The 21,666-nt window shown below is 35.1% G+C and overlaps 1 protein-coding gene across 1 annotated transcript in view; it reads right to left on the reverse strand.

Moving 5' to 3' along the window:
* The window catches only part of CCDC102B (coiled-coil domain containing 102B), a 136,331-nt gene that overhangs the window by 108,847 nt on the left and 5,818 nt on the right, over positions 1-21,666 (reverse strand). Inside the window, exons 2-5 of the mRNA XM_005423326.3 lie at positions 14,208-14,327; positions 11,444-12,064; positions 9,412-9,620; positions 4,776-4,884 (exon numbers count right to left, since the gene is read on the reverse strand). Of these exons, the coding sequence (XP_005423383.3) occupies positions 4,776-4,884; positions 9,412-9,620; positions 11,444-12,052 (927 nt within the window). The 5' untranslated portion in view covers positions 12,053-12,064; positions 14,208-14,327. The remainder of the gene's footprint in view (positions 1-4,775; positions 4,885-9,411; positions 9,621-11,443; positions 12,065-14,207; positions 14,328-21,666) is intronic.

Consider the following 21,666-nt stretch of genomic DNA (forward strand, 5'->3'; position numbering starts at 1 on the left):
ACATAGTGGAAAACATCTATATATTGAGAGAGAGAACAGAAAACATTTGTTTTAAAAAATGTTTAAAGGTGTTTTTGGGTCTATTGCAAAATCAATAGCTGGTGACTTACTTTCAATTGTAAACAAAAAAAAAAAAGAGGAAGAACAGAAATGTCTCTGTCAAATATACAAAATGTTCATTTAGCTTGTGTTCCTTTTTATCTAGGTATACTTTTTTATCACTGATGTTCCAAAAAGATTTAACTACCAATTAGTGTATTTTTTACCTCATATCCCACAAACAGGGATAGGAATTTCCCCCATTAACTACCAAAGCACTAATTAATGTAGAGGAAGAGTACATTCTGTACTTCAGCTAACCGAAAATTCTTTTAAACAACACAGACCTGCACTGCCTACAGTGGCATTTGTAAGTCTACAGTGCACACCAGTGGACTATAGTAGTACATGCATTTTTCCACTTTTTTCAGGATAGTTTTGTAAATATTCCATCTTATTTAACTCTTAAATGACCAGAAAAGCACATCCTTCAGGATCTATAAAGATGGGTGTAAAATTCTGAGGAAGATTTGCAACGAGTATAAACAAGAATGTTTAATTGTACATAAGGTAAAATGATCATTCTAAAATCTAAAATTTCAACATGCTTGCTCACTCCAATTCTGTATTTACAAATATCACTTACAAATATCACAGCAACACACCGAGGATTTGCTTTGTTTTCCAGAGTCCAAAGACCTAACTAATCAAACTCAGACATACTTTTTGTGTTTCTCAGACTGATGGTTAATTGAGCTGTAAATTAAACTGTATCTGAAAAAATTGGATACCCCATTCCTGGGGGCACTCAACAAGCAAAATTACAGATGAAAAAATTTTCATGTTCTTCAGAGAACTTAAAGATTCCTACTCTTTCCAACAAACTTTACTTTAAACCCAAGTATATCTAATGTCAATACAGTTTATTTACTCAACGGCCTTATAAACAATTTTTGCCTTTCTGTAGATACTCATGCAAATACAACAATTAGTGTAATTTTATACTGAAAATTTCTTTCCTGTTTTTAAAATAATAAAATATTTTATGTCTTTTAATGGGCAAACAGAATTCTTAGAACAAAAAAGAAATTATCAGTTACAACACCAAATGCAACTTTCTGTTGTACCTGTTAATATGGTTTAATTTACGATCCCAAACAAGTCAAGATCAATGCTAGTGTCACACAAAGCTGCCTGTAACACGCATGGTTACTATGATCAGAAATTGTCACTTTACTACTTTTTTAAATTAACTCGATACTCTGAAAACTTATTTACAACTTCCAAATTGATGCTGAATGGATAATATGTTAAAACAATGATCAGCAAGATCACCAAACTGAGTAAATATTTGTCTTTTAATGAAAGTAACTAAAGAAAGTGATTAGTTACTGGGAGCACTAATAATCAAGTCTTGGCAGCTGTGAAGTTTCTGACATTCCCCAAAATCTCTCCAACTTCCAAAAGGCTAGAGGAGCTATCCATTCCTAAAACACGGTTTCATTTGCAGTGGCACTGTCACTTGCAAACCAAGCACCTTTTTTTCACATTCACAGTGGGACTCTTAGGCAATCTACCAAAGGAAATAGCAGATTAATTTAGTCAAGGACATTGAAAACAATCCAGATGTAATGATTGATCTGCTTTTAATCTAGAAATTCCTTTGTGATTTAATATTGGAAATTTATATTAGAATCAGATTCCATGCTTAGCCTAGTAGATGTCTGCACTTTCCTTTATTTCACTTTCAAATTTTTCACTGTCAAAAATCTTGTCTGTTGTTCCAGCATCCATTTCTCAACAGTAATATATAGCGAGTAATATTCACATCTGTGTTGTCAACACACAAGGTTTGGTTTATTTCAGTAGAGTTTCCACTTACAGAAACCCCCTCCACTGATATAAATAATTTCATTCAGATTTGTCAGATTCATCCAGATCAGTGTTTTTCTGCAATTTAAAAATGAGATTTATGTCATAAATGTCAGAAGCTGAAAAGAATGCTCAAAATATTACCTCCTGTTAGCAATTAAAGAAATTGAGCATGTTCCCAAGAAAAAAGCAGCAACACATATATGTAGACATGCAAATGCATAAATATTGTTCTCTATCTATCTCCAGTGAATTCTCAGAAAAATTTTACTTCCTGTTATTCTATTCCTGATGACAGTGTCATAAAGCATTTCATGAAGCTTAAATTTCTAAGCAAAACTATTAACTAAACCTAGACTTCTTCTGTTTGGCACAAGTATAACAAGCTAAAATCCTACTTAATGAGAAAACAGAAAATAAAGAACTAAAATTTAAAGGAACTCAAATATGAAAGATAGATATTAGTTTGCTGCTGCGTTGCATATGCATCACCTATTAACTGGAACTTGAGATTTAATAGACTGCTTGCAATTCTTTCCAGAACATGAAAGAAAACTAATTAAATTCCCTCCATTTTCCAAAATCTGAGATGTTAAATTCATAGGACAGTTTCAATTCACTATCTCTATTTAGCTATATAAACACACATCTTGAGTTTTGTTGGACCAAAGAGGTCCTCTATTCATTATCCTGAGAGCTAAAACCCTTGTAAAAAATGCTACTTGTAAAATGCAATACAAGTATTTCTTATACTTCTAATCATGGACACAGATTGAAATGAACATTTCCTAACACCAATTCACAAAACCAGGCAAAGTTCTTAAATTACTCCTTCAAGGCTGATCTTTGTAAAAGTACATTGCTTTCTGGCATCAGACCTCCACCATGAGTGCCCTGCTGAGCTAAATCAGTCTCCGGGCACATCTACCTGTTCTCCTGAGTATTAGGACAAACCTTGGTTGTACTCCAAGGCCTGACAGATTTGGTTGACTCCTTTGTTTACCTATCAGAGTTGCTTCCCATGGGAGCCTTCCCAGCAGTTCCCTGACTAAGTCAATATCCTGCTTTCCTTATATTCAGGGTCTGTACTCCGCTACTCATCTTTCTTCTTTCAGGGTGACCAACACCACTGTTTCAAAGCTATCAGAGTTGAGGAAATTATTCATCATCACATACCCAGCTAGTTTCCTTCATATTAGTCAACAGCAGATCCAGCTATTCATCACCACTTGTTGGCCTTCAGCAAGAATTTATTCCTGAAACCCCACTGAAATCTGTGACTGCAGAAGCTATTCTTCCTAGCAGCTGTCTCTAGTTATCCACGAGAACTGGGATTTACAACTCTGAGATCTGTGTTCTTTAAACAATTTTTTTGTTTCCTCATTAGGTGGTCTGTAACTAACTCCTACTACAATGGCCTGTCCTCTGATCCTAAATTCACAAGTCTGATTATCACCCATCCTTCTGGAGACCTCAAAAGAACTGAGTTGCTTTTAGATCTGAGGGCAACTTCCATCCCCTCAGCCCTTCCTTGCCAGTGTTTCTAGAAGTTCTTGACAGTACTCCAGTTGCATGGACTTGGCACAGAATTTGAATTGTTCCAACAATATTGTAGCTCTGTAACCACATACAGCTCTAATTCTCCCTGCTTGTTTCCTAGGATGTGTGCATTTCTTTACCAACATTTGAGGTGAGCGTCCCTTCACATTGTTTTATCATTCCTGAAGTCTTTCATGCTCCTATCAACCTATGCTCTGAGCTTTCCAGTCGACCACGTCTTCTTTATTTCACTGTGGTCTGTAATTTCTGATTGCTTCCTTTCCTAGTTCAGGTCCCCATGACCTCAACCTCAGAGCTCTGTGATCATTCCCAATATGCCCCTAGCTGGTGCCATCGGGATGAGTAGTAGCATAGCAGTCTGAGGACCGGACAGATCTTTGCAATCTCTCTGCAATTGTCTGGATCCTAGCCCACAGCAAACCACATAACCCTCAAAAAAGCAAGTGGGGAACACAGGGGTTTCTATCCTCACAGGAGCAAGTGGAGCAAGCCTCCTACGACTGCCACTTGCTGCTTCCTCCTGATGTTAATGCATGGTGTGTGTTGAAGCTGGCTCTGATGCCTCAAAAGTTATCGCTTTCTTCTCTTACTTCACTACCACTACTTTTGAACTGCAGATCTGGAAAAAGAGCCATCCTACAGTTGCTGGAGAACATACCTTTCCAGCCCTCCTACTGTGGGACACAATTCACTGTGAAACTCACAGCCTCTGGCTGCCCCTCCCATGTGGTTCAGACTTTTTTATCTCTGGGTCCCTGTGAAGATCCTGTTAATCTCCTCTTTGCCTTCTCTGATCCTGCCCAGCCTTACTTCCTTGTCCAGGTTGATGGGAACAACACATTTTTTCAGGCAATTTCTACACCTCTACTGCTTTATTTCTCCAGTCTCTCAGGAAGGGTGGCAGAGCTTTCCTGAACACCCCGTTACCCACATGGGACCTTTCTCTCTGAACACAAGCCACACTGGACCCTGATCACACACTGCTGTACATGAGGACCACCAGCCTCACCACACATGGGGATGGGGCACCACAACCTGCCTCCTCTGGCTGGTCCTTCCTGGAAGCCTGTGGAGCCATCCCAGTGCCACTCTCACAGCTCTCAAGCACCAGTGCTGCCATGGTAGCATCCACACACCCTCACCAGGTCCCTCCCATCTGGCTACACAGAATACTCATTGATAAATGGTGGATTTATCACATTCATAAACCATGGAGACAATTTTACTCTTAGCTACAACACAGGAAATCAGAAGCCTAAATTTTCCTTCTTACTCCATGTGATAACAATGTACTGCTAACATACCTGTTTCAGGCTTTCCAGCTTGGTTTGTCTCAGTTCTTCATATTTCCATTTCCAAAGAAATAATTCGTTTTCCATCTTTTCCATTTCTTTCTCCAGAAAAACATTCATTCTAAAAAAGTATTTTAAAATTTAGCATTGTACAATTGAAGCTGACAGAACAAAAATTACATTTCCTTCTCATAGCTTCAGTTATGCTGCCTTTGTCAATGTTATATCTCGACTTTTCTAAAAACCTTTATTATCATTGCATAATTAGTCCAAAAGATTAATCAAAAATAATAGTTTAAGAGAAAACAGAAATCCAGTATAGAACTGAAAATCAAGTACAGAATTGAAACTTTAAATGAAATAAAATTTTGAGATAAACTGAAGAAAATTTAACTTCAGTTAGTGGTCCAGGCCACCTAATTTATCACAAGTTTCTTCACATTAGTGAAGATCCTCAAAGAAAACATATTACATCATTTGTATTTAGTACAAACAGCAGATTAAACACATGCATACAGGGGAAATATACACTATAAAGACCAGAAACCAAAGATGATTCATGTTAAGTGTTAAAAAACATTATTAGAAGATGTATATTTCATATTTCAAAAAATAAAGCTCCTGGAAGAAAATGCTAGAAGAATTTTAGGAAAATGTATTATTTAGTGTAGAAGTACTATGCCTGTACAATGAGAAAAATATGAAATAGTTGAAAATTCTAATACTTGGCAATTAAAGAAACTGTTGTGTGCCACAGTAGTAATATTCTATTCTAATGGAGGCTAACAGAATTTTTCAACCTTTTTAACAAAGACATTATTGCCGGGCTTACTAGAATATATTTTGAGAATATTTGGTTTAAATATTCACGTAATAAAGCAAAGTGTATTGATAGAATTTGTCTGGGACATTTCTATGCAGCAGACTGCAGGCTTGCACAGAGGTAACAAGAGTTGCCACTGACTGGACTGACTCAGGTCCTGGAAGCAATGTCAGCTACTTTAATGAAGCAATCCACTATAGTGAAATATCTTCTTCTCTCTTCTTTTATACCTAAACCTAACGCACTTCAATCAGGGATTTCCTTTTTCTGCCTAGATTTAGTATATAGCACAGCTTATCTTAGCAAAGAAATCCCATAACATTACAGTAATAAAATAAACACCATTATTCACAAAGCAAAATTGAACAATACGTATTTCATGCATTTCAACTCAACCATTTTGCTTTCAAAGTAATGGGATATTTCATTGGAATGATCCCACGGCTTCATTGGGGAACTAAGAGAATTCTTAGTGGGACATTTAGTACAGTAGAAAGTGAAAGCATGAAAGATGACATTCTAATACTTTGAATAATTGTCCACTGACTGCACTGAATGCAGTGAAAGTCCTCAGAAATGGTCAATTCTGAAAAGGGGAATATACAGTATGTTTTGCTTATTTAGAAGACACTAGTTTTGTTCCATGTTGCAATACTTCTTAAGTGAGATCAGCTCCCTCTGATGCCACTAATTGAAAGAAAATACTATGATTACGTAAAGATTACTACTTAAATAAAGAAAACAAAGAGCGGAAGAATATAGCAGACATCAGAAGCAACTTACTAGAATCAAGTTCAGAGCATTTTTCATGGGTCTTGTAACGAGACATTTTAACTCATTAGCTAATTAAATCACAGAATTACAAAAAATGGTTGAGGTTGAGAGTGACCCCAAGGAGGCCATCTGGTGCAAACCCTCTGCTCAAGCAGGGTGGCCTAGAACTGATTGCTCAGGACCATGTCCAGGTGCCTTTTGACTGTCTCCAAGGATGCAGACTCAGCAACCTTCCTGGGAAACCATCACTAGTGTTCAGTGATCCTCGCAGGAATAAAAACGATTTTTTGTTGCTCAGTCAGAGCCTTTTGTATGTGTTGTCTGAGTTACCAAACCAATCTTAAGAAGCTCCTCTTTGATATTATCAACTAGCAGTCAACTAGTTTGTGGGCTTTTGGTTTTAGAGGAAATAAACACTTTTAAGTTCAAAACAGAACAAATTAGTATCTTAAAGCTAGAAGACAATTAGATTAGAACACTGATCCAAAAGATGACAAAAGATAGCTATTTTAAGCAAATGATTATGCAAAATGCTGAGCCACTCATAAGGTTTGTAATTTCCATTCATGCTAATGGACCTCAAATGTGTAATTGATGTGAGCCATTAGTACCTAGTAGAGGATGTTGGTGTGTAAATTTACACAGTAAACCCAAGCCAAGATATTTTTTGAATGTCAGAACATAAATTTTTATCTCTTTTATTATTTCTTTTAGACCTTCTTTCCTTTTGTCCTTTGCAAAGCTTGATCTGTGTGCATAAGGTTATGTCAACATTACTGATGATAGCTCTAAGCAGAATGCAAAAAGCAGAAGTCTTCTCAGGATGAAAAAGCAAAATATCTTACGGAGAGAGTTAGGAAACCAAGAAGGTTACTAGTTAGGGATCTTAGAGGGAAATTCAAACACTGGATTTGCATAAGCTAACTTGACTCTAGAAAAATACAGAGTTCAGGGTGCTGCATATAAACCAGGAAACTGCTGAGAAGTCCTCTGCTGTATGAGTAAGATCATACTGACTGCTAAAGTAACCTCTGGCCTTGGGGTTCAAGCTGTCTATTATCTGTTTGCTTTTGATGCAACACAGCTGTGTGTTCTTGGCTCAAGTTCACTGAGAAAATTGCTAAGTTGTGAGAAAGAAGCTGTGAGAAAATACTTAAGCTAGAGCCACACAAGATAAGGGGAGTAAAAATGCAAACGGGGTGAGATTGTTGAGATAGTCCTTACTACTAACTCCAGAATACAGGAGTAAAAATACTGACATGAGCAAGAACAAAACCTAAGAGAGAAAACTGGAAATCTGAAGTGGGAAATATGGCAAAATCAGCCAATTCTACTGACTGATGAAGACCAACCCTTTCTGTGATAGCAGGTGACAGCCTGCTCAATACAGATTCATCAGCTATCTCAAGAGACTGGTGACTATGATAATACTCATCCTAGTAATATTATTCCTAGCTATTTGCTGTCTGCATTGTCAAATCTAGTTGCTTCTTACTTAGAAGTTGCTTATCTTCTGCTTACATAACATCTCTGCATGCAGGAAATGTTGCACTCCTGGAGAGGGAGTTGTTGTACCAATCCCTGCTGCTATGTGGAAATCACAGCTCTGTGAGCATTTTTGCTGCCTGAGGTTGGCATTGCCACATGTTGCATGTTATAAACATGCCCCAGTTCTTACTGTGTGCCATTAAATCTACTGTCTTATAACACAATATAAAATAAATGAATATGAAATTATTCATAAATGAAAAAAAAGAAAAAATAAATACATGAAAAATGGATAAATGAAAAAATCTGTCCCTGTGAAGTACAGCTAAAAATTGGTTAGAGAGGCATGTGAACAAATAGACAAACCAAAACCTATTAAAGTTTTGCCTGAGAAGTGACTAAACGTGAGTTGAAAAATTTTCCATTTTCTAAGTGAAAGTTATTATATACGTACGCATACTTGATTGCTGATGAAGTACCTAGGCCCCTAAATATTTCCACCCCAGGAAAATGGGTATGTGAGGCATCAGTCTCCTAACTCATACATATATTTGCTTTAACAGGCAAATTAAATACCTTTCAAGGAGAGAGAGCACAACCATGTTCTGCTATATGACTTAACTAGAGAATTATTGTATGCTTTCTACAACTATCTGATTCATATAACAAAGCACATTAAATATTAGGAATTGAAAGGATTTTTTACCTCAGACTTGTACTTTGTACATGACAGTTATGAAGTAAACTGACAGGAAGGAAATGTGAAATAAACTGACAGGAAGGAAATTCTTCAGCACAGTTTACCATTGAAGACTCTCTGAACTGAAAGTGTTGAATATATTTGCAATAGACAGGGAATTTTCTTCCTTCTAATTAATTTCAACTGATTTTGAAATTACCATCACCTGTAATTACAGCCTGAAGTCTGCTACTACATCGTCATACATCACATGCTGCACGTCTCCTTGAAAAGCCTTTCTGGTGAGATTCAATCTTTCTCAATTTTGGCCATTTATACAACATAAAACTCCTTTTAGGCCACCAAAATATACATTTATTATTTATGTCAGGCAAATTTGATATGATACATAAGTGTGCAATAAATCTGTTACTCCCTCTTTGTTACTGGCTTTTAACACAGACTTTGCTACAAGTGAAGAGGTTAACAGCATTTAGCAGCTGATTCATATATTTGGAATTCAAAAACAGCCTTTTTCATTCTGCAGTGGATTCTTTCAAGGTCTGCTGGTAGAGTATATGAAACTTGTTATTATTCACAAAGCCCTCCAATAACTGGGTATAACATACATTAAATATCACTGCATCAGTACCAAATTACATATTTGTATGGAACACCTCTTATTTAAATGACAGACAAGCCAAAGAAAACGATAAACACACTTTGCTGAATTGATTCTCTAAATTCTTTTAAAAGCCTTGCAAATAGCAATGAATAAAGTTTAGAACATATGAGCTACAAACGCAAACATCACCATATCTATTTTAGAAACTGTCTAAACCCCTCCATTAGAATTTCAAAAGTAGGATATATTTTGCACTTACTCTCTTTCCTTCTGTAGGATTTTCCTCATCTCAGCCAAATGCAAATTTAAGACTGATACATGTATTAAATCATTCTCTGCTGTCTTAACTGTAGTGCCCAAACTGATTTTAGGTTCCTCCAAATAGATGCTGGGAAGTCCATTGGGGAAGAAATTGGGAGGCTTTAGGGTGTTTTTATTATTGTCATTGCTTTGGTCTTTGTTTATGTCCTGAGGAAAAAAAAATGACACCTGAGAAAAACATAAGTGAAGGAAAAAGTCTAACATAGCTCCAGCAGGGCCTACCAAGGCCCTTCTAGACATTTAAGGAACACAGGAGAAAAAAGGTAAATAGGTAACATCTTAGACAGTTGGACTGTATATGGGTAGAAAGTGAAAAAATGTCAGTATATTTGAATAACTGTAATTTTGAAATATCTCACAGCTTCTGTTATGACAAGCTTCATATCCAAAATATTTCAAACATGTCTTTACTAAGGAAATACATTCAATTTCTCTTTTTTTGGCTATAACTCTGGTGAAGACAGAATCTTGGAACTAATAGAACCAGCAATGCAATTTATCCATACAAATAATGTATTGAGAAACTTTACATTATGAACTCAAACTTTTTATGTAAAGTGTATTGAAGCAGGCTCATACAAGTTTTTCAGAAGGAACAAAATACATAGTTATCTATTTTGAAGATACACATTTTGTATAGAAAACGTAAGAGAAACTAATTTCAAAATCGGAAAAAAATTAAAAGTAAAATACACATTTTTGAGGAAGATGGAATGTCTCTTATAAACAAGTTTCCCTTAGAAATGTATTTGCTTTACCATAGCTGAGGAATTTTGTTTAAAACCTAATCTCATTTTAGCAATTTACTGGCAATCCTCTGTCACATCACTCTGTTCTTTTGAGTTTTTAGAATAATGCCCAAAATTTACATCAGAAAATACTAGAAACCACTGAAAAATAAAAATGTTTCCCATTCACATAAAAAGTTTCATTTCTTAAGTAAAAAAATTTTATACTAAGGAAAAATAGTTAAAGTATGTTTTGTGGTATTTCCTTCCAATGGCACATTTGTCTGAAAATATGAAAGGCGTGCTTTTTTGGCAAAATTTATTCTTGCTACTAACATTACCATTTTTGGGGTTTTTATTTTTTCAGATTTTACAGGAATATAATATCGTTAATATGAGTTAGAGAGTAAAATTTCCAAACAGAATACATACAGATCTAAGATCTTGGCAATTTCCCTTGAATTGAAGTAAAAACTTTCCTACTTTCAACAATGCAGGGAAAAAACATTTCCCTGCAATGTGTGAAAAAAATTAACTATATCTACAAATACTGCCATCTATCAGAAAACAAGTAAAGTTTTTACATGGTGCTGTCTTTGAAGACTATAGAGTGTAATCCAAGGCACAGAATTAAAGGTAGTTAAACATGAACAAATGCTTCAATTTTTGATGAATGTAACTGGATCTTTTGTGTAAAGCTAGGATCTGTTTAACCAATGCTGATACTTGATTTTTTAAATTCTATGTCATTATTTAATTGCTCTCCTTATCAAACAAAAAGTCTTGGAAATTTGCAAAAGAATTGCCTACCTCTTCCCACACTTTTGAAGTTCAGAGAGAATTAAATTATTTTACACTTTAGGATCTTTAGAAGCCAAGAACCTAATATGTTTTTTTGGAGGGGAGGAAGACTGTAAGTATACAAAACATGATTAATTCAGATAAGAGAGGTAACCTGTTACTGTAAAACATGAGAGAGAATCAAAACAATACAGTAAATTATTGGATATAACAGTCTACCTCTGTTCCTTAAATGTCTAGTCATTGTGCAAAGGTATTGTTTTCTGTAGTTTTCTGGATTAGAAATATTTGGCTGGGGGGGGGTCAGGGGGCCAAACGGTTTTACTAGTGAATGGATCAGGCAGCATTTTGGTCAAAATTCTTGAAAAATCCAATTTCAACATATACATCCATACTTTGTCACTTCCTCATGAACCACAAAAAATATTTCCCATTCTTTACCTTCATTGTGTCTTCTGCCCCAGGAATTTTGATGATTTTGGTTAGGTCATTCGGAGGTTCTGGTTCCAGAAACATTAACAGGCTTTGGTCTTTTTTAATACAGGATATTTCTGAGCAACAGCATTCCGTTTTCAAAGCAGTTCCATTTTCTAAGTTTTCCTTCTCGCTTACTAAATCCTGATTTATCTTTTTAAGCACACTTAGCTCTTTTATGACACTGTCTAGTTTGATTCTCAATTGTCTTGCTTCCTCTCGTGCTTTATTTCTTTCTCCTCTCACTTTGCTCCATTTCTCCCTCCAATTAGCAGTGCAATCTGACCACCAGCGCATGGTCTTCTCCATTTGGGCAGCTCTGGCTTTGACTTCCTCCAGTTCCTGAATTTTTACTGCTTCAAAAATTTCCCAATCACTGCTGTAACTTGTATGCATATGTGCATAATGAGGTGAATTTGAGTAGAAACTTTGAGATGGAAGATTTGAATGAAACAGATGGTCACCTGGTTGCCAACATCTATCTAATTTATCAGGTTGTGTTGGTTGGGTCCCAAAAACCTCTATCTCTTCCATTTGTTTCTGAATGGAGTCTAAATTCATGTTTTGATTCATCATCTAATTTCACTCCTAAAAAAGACAAAGACAGACAATAATTTAGCTTTAAATTAATTATATCGTATGAATAACCTTCAACAGTTGGGGTTTTTACTGCTGTAATAGTGAGTTAATGATGCTGCTCATGTTTTAGAAATGTGCTTTATCAACATGAAATAGCTATTCAAGTATCTTTCATTTAATACTTTTTGAGTACAGCATAAACAGACATATCTATTATTTGGCTAGGATTTGCTTGCAAAGGAAGAGTCATTAAATAATCATAGTGCTCTCAAAAATGTTTGAGTCTAAAGAAAACAGACAAAAGCTCTCTTCCTTCAAGAAAAGATTGAATTGAATCAATATATCTATTTTAAATATCTTGTAAGAGGAAGTTATTTGTCTAGAACTACAACCACAAATTACTTGCCTTCTTTCCCAGAGTGTGGAATTTCATACTAGGCAAAACTTGCCTTATAATTTGCATACCTAAGAAAAAAAAATATTATCAAAACCCCTGTGACCTTTGGATTTCCTTTTTTCAAGATAAAAATAAAGTATTTTTTTTATAGGGGGCTTTATTTTGCTATCTGCATTCCAGGAGATTTTCAGGTAGTATATTCTTACATTATTCTTGAAAGTGTAGCACTGTCCTTATTACTGTACTGTACAGCCTACCTCGCAGTGGTATGGCTCAGCTAGTAAATCTTGTTGCATTCTTTTTCATTATTTATCTTTTGATTATTTATTACTGATTTGGCCCAGAAGAAAAGCAGTTTCTTTGAAATTGCTTCCCTACCCCAGTGCTGAGAAAATGCTGATGTGGACAGTCTGTAGAGACTAGCCACTTATATCTCCTTATTTTTTTTCATCTTGGTTATGTAAACCAGAGCAACCAAACAAATAAAATTCAGACAAATAAACAAACTTAAGAATCTTACTACTTCAATAGAAGACTAAGTTGTTAGAAGTTAAAAAGAAATTGCTTTTGTATTGTGATATCCATTTGTAAAAAAAATGCTTATATGTTACAGCAATTAGTGCTAACACCTGCATTTGAAATGCAGAAGGCCAATGCTGCTAACAAAACACTGAAGAGTAGATAGTTTTGGCAGTATGATTCAGTTATGTCTCATTTCAACTGAATAGAAGCTTTTGCTTGTTTTGTTCCAGTTTTCTAGCTGTTTTCAACTTTTCCATGATTTTCAGGACATTTATTTGCCATTTGTTAGAAGCTTATGGAGAGCTGTTGCAGTGGAGTATGGATATGAGAGGAGGAAAAGGACAATGAACTACTCCCAGTTCCCTTCATTATCACTGTCTGGTGTAGTACCATCGAGCCCCACAACAACACTGCACAGATGCAGCAGAGCTGCTGCCAAAGCTTCATCAAGGTTGAGTCTTTCTTGTTTCTTGGCCTACTTCCAGCAATTCAATTTGAATAAGCCTAATCCAAAATACAAAGATATTGCCACCACAAACTTGTATGAGGCCCAGTAGAGCCAAAGTAACAAAATATTAAACGCTTGCAGTCAGTTGTTAATTTAATTTCTGGGTTGTAGTAATTCCTTTGTTTCCTAAAGCTTTAATTTAAAAAAACCAATCAAACAAAACCACAGTAAAATTTAGATACATAATAATATATATAAAACATATTACATAATGTAATAAATAAATAATGAAATAGTTGAAACTTTTGGATTTTAAAAAAGTGCAATAAATTTTCTTACATTTTTTTTGTGCCTGCCCCAAACTAGTATATAGCTACAGAAGTACTTATTACACCTTTCATAATCAGTAGTTTTTTTCAGTGACGAGTTTTGCTAACTTCTTTGCATATTCATTAAAAGAAGGGAGAACTTGGGGAATGCACAGTTTACAAATCTTAAAAGATGGAGAAATAAGAATGGTAATATTTTTCTTTGAAAAATTTGAAAATGTGAAAATTTCGAAGACCTGAGAGTTATTTATGAATCAGAATAGCCTGTTGCTGATGTTTCATTACAGGTTTGAGGTGATTTTGTCATGCAACATTCAGTAATATTTCCAAAGCTGGAGAAATGTTTAGATCACAGTAGACTAAAAAGGAACCATTGATCGTGAATTCTTGCTCCCCTCCACTGTGATGGCTCAAGTGTTCTTGAGGCTGGGACACTGTCAGTCAGATCAAACTTACAGCTGTAACAACTGAAGCAGACTTGTACAGTAAGCTGGTGGTCTCTTCGGCTTCTAATCATTTTATGGTAGGCTGAACTTTGCCTGCCCTTTTCAGCATGGATAGATCCCAACTCTGAACCTAAAATTCAGAAAAATTAAGAATTAAAAGCAGTCATTCCTCCTCCAAAAAACAGATGTGCTGCCTCACTCCAAAGCGGTAAAGAAACGGTGCTTCTATTTGGATTGACTTCCTTATCTCCTTTTCAGAAAATCTAATCAAAACAGGTTTTTTAGATACCCTCTTTAAGATTGCTAGAGGTAGAATAAAATATCATTTTTTCATTAAAAGAGACAGATCTCAACACAACTCATTTCAGTGGATGGCTGACTCAGGATAAAAGCAAAAAAACAACAGAAATATTGCTGGATAAGTGAAATGGGTAAAAGGAATTTTATTAGAAGTATGAATTATGACAATTTGTGCTTGTATCTATTTTTAAAGAAGAAGACTAAAATATTAGTTTTAAAGGAAGCAAAGATTTAAAAATTAGAAAAATGTGTTGATTATTGTAAAGGTTCTGAAACTGTCAAAAATCTCACCGTTCCAGAGGGATGATTAGGATGGGCTTATTTTGTCTTATTTATACTTCATATCAATCTATTCTTTCATGTTCTCAAAAACACTGGACTGATGAAATTATAATAAAAACAAGTTGAACAGTCCAACTGAAGGCTGTTTTAGTATTGAATCTGTTGATATTGAATCTTTAATCATCTCTATAATTATAATGGTATTTAAAAAATAATAATTCTTTTCTCTGGTATATGACCGCCTCATAGAAAACATCATATATGTACATTGATCTCTGAAAACTCTCATCTATAAAATATCTATATATTATATATGTTCCAGGGGGAACAAGAATAATTTTTAACTTGTATGTTAAAGATAATTCAAGAAGAAACATCCATGCTAATGTTAGACATAAATTTCTTAACATCAGAAATATCACAAGTCTAAAATGGACAAAACAATACTGTGTGGAGTTAGTTTTAAAGTCACTACTTGAGTTTGCAGCAACAGACTTGCTAGCACAGCATATGGAGCTCAGTTTATATAATTACTAGATAAAAGATAATTGGATGGAAAGATAAAATAAACTTAGAGAATTGGTGAAAATGGGGGTTTTCTGATCAGTGAAGCCTTCTGATCATTCCACTTTTAACAGCTGAGTGATAAGAAGGAACAAAACATCCCTTTAAAGGTGTTTTTCTTAATGGAATAATTTAAAATAAGCATGAACAAAATATATGAAGCAACATTCATTGTGTCATGTGAGTGAGGTGTGATGATAGAGTGAGAACAGAGTGATGATAGTTCTCAAAGGAAAAAAAGACATTTGGTGAGCATTGCAATGAACACGGGTCTGAAAGATATTTAATTATACTGCAACCTCTTCTATTTACCTAATGATCCTGAACACCAGTAAGAGAAGAGCTCTTGATTTATTTTTGCCACCTATTGTTTTAGGTAAACAGCAGTATATTCACCCTTGGTGGCACCGTTAAAAAAAATCACCAGGAGAGAAAAGAATTATTGTACTTTCCTCATGTTAATACCTGCTCACTGAACTCAGCTTTTTCAGTCAGTTCAGTAGCTAGGGCAGTGCTTGAGGATACAATTTCAACATCCTTTTTCTAACTGCATGAATTAATCTTTAGTTACGTCTCTTAATTATTATGACCTCAGCCAAACTTTTTTATGGTATTCTTTAGATTAAACCAGTTAATTTTCTTTTGTCTAATCTATAAATTGAATAGGACAAAATGAATCATAGAACACCACGTGTTCTTTTGTAAGTGCTACTGGAAAGCCAGAACTTTCCATGGTATTGCTGCAGTTCATCCATCAACAGACCCTGACAAAGAGAGAAGGCTTTAAGAAAATGGGCAGAGGTGATGTGGTCATTGTGGGAAGAATATAGGAAGTGATTTATCTCACTCCCTGAAAATTTGCCTGTTTACTAAGGGCTGCTAACTACCAAGCTATCAACTCAAGAAAAGGAGATCAAATTTTGTGTGTCTGTTCCTGTTCTAAAGTTGTTTTCTATTAATAACCCTTAGGGGTCCCACCTAGTGGCTAGATGAAAAAATATTGCCAAGTAAATTATTGAAATGTGTGGTGAATAAAACATCACACTGGAAAGTGATTCATGATATAGTTCTGTCTAAAAAATTATCCATAAAAAATTGTATCTAGTTTCCAAAACTCTAAACATCCTGGCAACATGCAGCCAGGACATTGATAATTTGGTTAGAAAAAATATAGCACAAAAATCTGAGGTAATACTCAGCTTGGTTACAGGAGTGGTTTAGACACACAAGGACATAGAATTTATTTCAACAGGCAATAAGAGAGGATGTCAAAAAAGAGGATTCGTGAAAGTTCTGGTGAAACAAATTGTAAATTTATTTCATTTTTTTAAAACAATGGTACAGCACATCACCAATATTCTACCAACTTCATGGAAGGTAAACTAATCTGGGAAATTTCTCACGTGTATTACAACAAACACCTGGAGGGTGGAAAGGAATCCTTACAGGAGGAGAAATAGTGGTGCTCCGAATATATTCCCTGCCTAAGCTATCACTGGTCTCACAACGGCCTTAAGCCAGTGGTTTGGTACTTCTCCCTTATTCAGAGAAATATAATCTTAGCATCAATAACATTTTAAGAATAAAGTAGGACAAGCTTGGTTTAGGTCAAATCTTGTACAATGGATTTTCCAGCTACTGCATCAGCCTCCAAATAGTGGGACAATAGAACAATGGAATAAACTTGTAAACCAGAAAATACACAAGAATGGATCTATTAATACTGCATGGGAATCATGTCTGTGAGAACTTATAAGTTGGCTACACAAGTGACAAACTCCCAGAAGAAGAACCACAGATAAGGAATTCATATCAGTAGCTGCCCAAAATCCTGTTAAAATAGAAATAAAACCCTTCTGAAATCCATATAACGAGGCTGCAGTTAAACATACAACTCAGGGGTTATCCATGTGCCTCTCCTTTTACAATGAAAAAGGGAACAAATTAAAAACAACTGAGGTTTGGATTATGTCCAAGACCCGAGTATTTTCTCTTGCAGAAAGTACGACCATCCTGCATCACCATGGCAACACTGATAATTGGAACATATACCCAGAACTTATGTATAACAGATACTCCATTTTGGAACAACTTAGGTATTGCAGATCCATTATAAACCAACCTTTAAACTAGATACATAAGGAATTCCATCTGCAGCATCACAAGGACATAATGGGTGATAATGTTACATAACCACTAAGATTCAAAGTTAACCTGAAATTACCTACATGTAGTTAACACTGGATATGAAGCTGTACATGGTTGTGAGAACAACCGGGTGAAAGGGGTACTGCAGGCATGTAAGGAAACGAATCATGTACTAGTGGTCCAGAATACTCACAGCATGTATACACAATGAGAAAATACACAGCAATCATTTCATAAACATTCCTAATAGTCACTGTGCAAATCCATGTAAATGGACAAAATAAAGCTACCATTGCTCATGGCTGTGTATCTTAAGAACCAATCCAGCCTACTTCTTACTTAAGTGCCCTTCACTTAATGCAGTTCCATTACAAACAAGAGCCTGTGATTATAACTAATTACAGAATTAATTACAATGAAGATACATTGAACATAACCAATGTATGCACTCCTGCAAGGAACGAAACCTGTACAGATTACAGTGACCATCTCTATGATGGTAGCTACAAAGTCATTGACCAAAAGGACATGGAAGTTAGAGATATTATTCAAAATCTGTCAGGTGAACTTGGTATATGAACTGAATTAAATTGAAACTAAAATCCTACCAAATAAATTTCTTGACATTACAAGACACTGAAGCTAGGATAAAAAAATGACTTGTAAAACTCTTAGAGGAAAGAGAAGTAAAAATATGACAATAATGAACATACAGCCAATCCTAAAGTCTGACATATGCTGAGAGCAGTGCCAATATGAGTAGTCAACGGGAGAGCAGCCTGTACATAGAACTCAGTGGATAGGAAGAGATAGGGTGGATATTACCTGCAGCCAACAACTTCTGCATCTTCAAATGGGAGTGCTACAGACCAAACTTCTGAGCTGGAAAGTGTAAATGCCTAAGCTTATCCCCAGTGTTTTTGTAGCAGATCCAGCAGCAGGCTGACTAATTAGGCCCTTGCGCTTTCCAGTGTGGTATGGAGACATTCATTCCTCAATAGAGGAGAAAGAATGAGCGCTGGCATTGACAGCTTGGTAACTAGTTTGTTCATGGAAAAAATACAATTTAGAGAACTTGTAAATAAGAGAGCTTGTGAATTAGGGAAATAATGAATTAGTGAGTTCATCTGTTGGACTAGTCTGTACAAAGATGATTCCACCATTGTTTGATGTCCTTATGTTTTGGTGGTGTTTTACACAGAGGACTTTTAAATTTTTTTTTTTTAAATGAGCTCATAAACTCATAAAATAAAGTTTAATTTACAAAGTACACTGTGCTGTAAATTTGAAAGATCCAAACAGACCATGACATAATATACAGATTGTCCTACTTCATGAAATTAAAAGATAATGCTTTCAGGACTTTCTAATGCACAGCCAAAAATTATTGTGTTTATTTTTTTCCCACAGCTATAGAAAATATATATTAACAATATTAAATCATATGGTAAATATTTAAGCTATATTGTTTCCAAACATTGTATCCATTACATGTGTCATAACTAAAAATCAGCCAAAAAATGGCCTGAAGAGACAAATAATGCTAATTGTTTACTTCCTATTAGGAGTTACATGATAATTTTTCCCTCCTATTCATACTTCTCTTGTTTCCTGTTAATATAAAAATGTCAATAATGATCTAATTTATTTCCAAAACCTGTTTTATTTCCTTCTCATGTCCAGTAACTAAAACCAGTTAAGCTATGAAAAAGTATAAATTTTTGTTTTTAACTTCACAAAAAGAAGTTTTCTGGGGTTTATCAGGTTTTGTTTCAGTGAGGGGTGGTTGTTGTTGTTTTGCACTTTTTTGTGCAATTAGGAAATCTTAAAAATGCCTGAAAAAAATGGTCTTCTTAAGACTTCTATTTGGATGGTGCGTTAGGTGTCTCTTTGAGATAAAATGAAATCACAGTGGCAGATAAAATGAAATCACATGTCCTGATATATAAGACTGAAATAATGCAACCTCATTTTCTTTCTAAAACACAACATCCACCTGAATAATTTAAGTGCAAGAGACAATGTCAGGCCTAAATCTTAGTTTCCAAGTTCTTTAATTGTCAAAGTTCTTAACAGACAGGATAAAAGCTCAAATTCTTTACCAAAAAATTTTATAAAAGAGAGAACTGAAGAACATAAACTGAAAATATTTGAGAGGTTTGAGAGGAAACAGTAAAGAGAGAAGTGCTAAATAGTGTTCCACATTTCTTATAGGTCTGACCAAATTTATAATATTGGGAACACAGAATATCACAATTTTTCTCATTATTTCTTTATCCTATCGACACCTTTGCCTTGAAAACAAATTATTAAATTTAATCTCAGGAGACACTAAAAAATTCCAGAGGCAGAAAGGTATAGGACCAAATGTAAGTAAGTCCTTCATAGTAGAATCTATGTAAAACTGGAGTCTGATCCTACTTCTGAGTTGATCAACACTAGATCATGAGATGGAATAATATGACAGAGAGAAGGCAAAACAGAGACTCAAGTTTCAACTTCATATTCTATTAAAAAAGCCATAAACAAAGTTTGCCAGTTACTCTATCAGGCCTAAAAAGTTAAAAACTAGAAAGCAACTTTAGGAAAATAGTAGTTCTTCAGGAAAAAATGCATTTTACTATGATACAAAACATTGTGACAGACAAGGCGGTTCTGAAGAACCACCAGGAAGTGTATCATTATATTAGTTGTGCATGTATAGCTAAATTCCCTGGAGAAGAGGTAAAGGATGGGCAGCAAAGATAGTCACCGCAAGACAATAAACCACTATAACCTGAAGAGGAAGCAGTAAGTGAAAGGAGGACTCAGAAATGGCTTAAACATTTTTCTATTTTAGTAGACTATCCAGAAACCAAAGGAAAATATAGCGATCACCATAATGCTGAAATAAGTATTTTACACTATGTAACAGGATTAAGTATACTACTTCTTGATATTCCAGTATCCATTGTGATAACCACAATTCTCTGACTCCAGAGGAGGAATCCTTTCTATTATTAATAGTAGTTTGCTTCTCCTGAAGCTTTTAATAATTCACTTGAATGCATGTAGGGTAAAATTGCATATATATAATTTATATCTTTAAAAAAACCAACAAAACATGAAGTAACCCTAAGTGGCCCTCAGGCTGGCCATGCCAGTCATGTTGCCAGTTTGTCCTCATTTGCTATCCTTTTCCACAACCTATTTCAATCCTTTGAAATTTGAAATCCTTTGTCCCACTCATTTTAGAAAAAATTAAATCTCTAGTGTGACAGAAATTCTTGTGAAACAAAGGCATGCCATGTAGAAGTCCTAAATATGATAGTCTGAGCAAGGGGGATGATCTCAAAAGTCCCCCCTAACATGATTCTCTGAGCAGTGTGAATTCTGAAGAGCTCTAGAAGCCCATTCCTCCCAGTTTTAACAATGTTGCCATGATATCCAGGAAATAAGAAAAAATTAAGATCACAAATTGTGAATCTCAGAATATGTAACTATTAGCCAAATGGGTCACAAAACACCATGTAAGTAGGAAAGATTCACAGGAAATAAGCCCCTTTTGTGACAACATCGAACTGCTTTACAAGCAGCAATTCTGCACTCTTGTCAGGAACCAGCTGTAATGAACATAGAAAAGAAGAAAAAAGGCTTTATCCCCCAAATCTATTCTGCCAACAGAAACTGCAAATATGAGAATATGTGTATGATAGAAAGGGGTGAACAAGATAATCAAGCACTCCCAGATACTTCCCAGACTGAAGGTCAGTTCTAAGCACCAGGAGAAACAATCCAGAAAAAATATGCTGGTAACAGCAACAATTAATGTCTTGCAAGAAACATTTACTTCTTCATGGAGTTTCAAAAAAATTTTATATTTGGACTGATGCTTTTATTGAAATGATTGCCTATACCATGTTTCATCTAAACATGAGGTATTATATATTTCTCTCAGTGTGTGAATTGCTTCTGTAAAATACAGTGAAAATTTCCATGCCAATAGGAGAATTTGACCACAGGACTGGTATAGCTGACAAGGCTCAAATCTTTTAAAAACTGAGTGGTTACTTCTTTCCACAGAATAAAACACCCCTAGGTAAAGTGAATTTGTTCTATTAAGTTACACTAATACAAAAGGCGTCAATAATTAAAAGCAGTAATTTAGGACAAGACTTCTTTTTTAGCATATTTTG

The sequence above is a fragment of the Geospiza fortis genome, unplaced genomic scaffold (assembly GCF_000277835.1).
Source record: "Geospiza fortis unplaced genomic scaffold, GeoFor_1.0 scaffold100, whole genome shotgun sequence".
In the NCBI taxonomy this organism is placed as follows: domain Eukaryota; kingdom Metazoa; phylum Chordata; class Aves; order Passeriformes; family Thraupidae; genus Geospiza; species Geospiza fortis.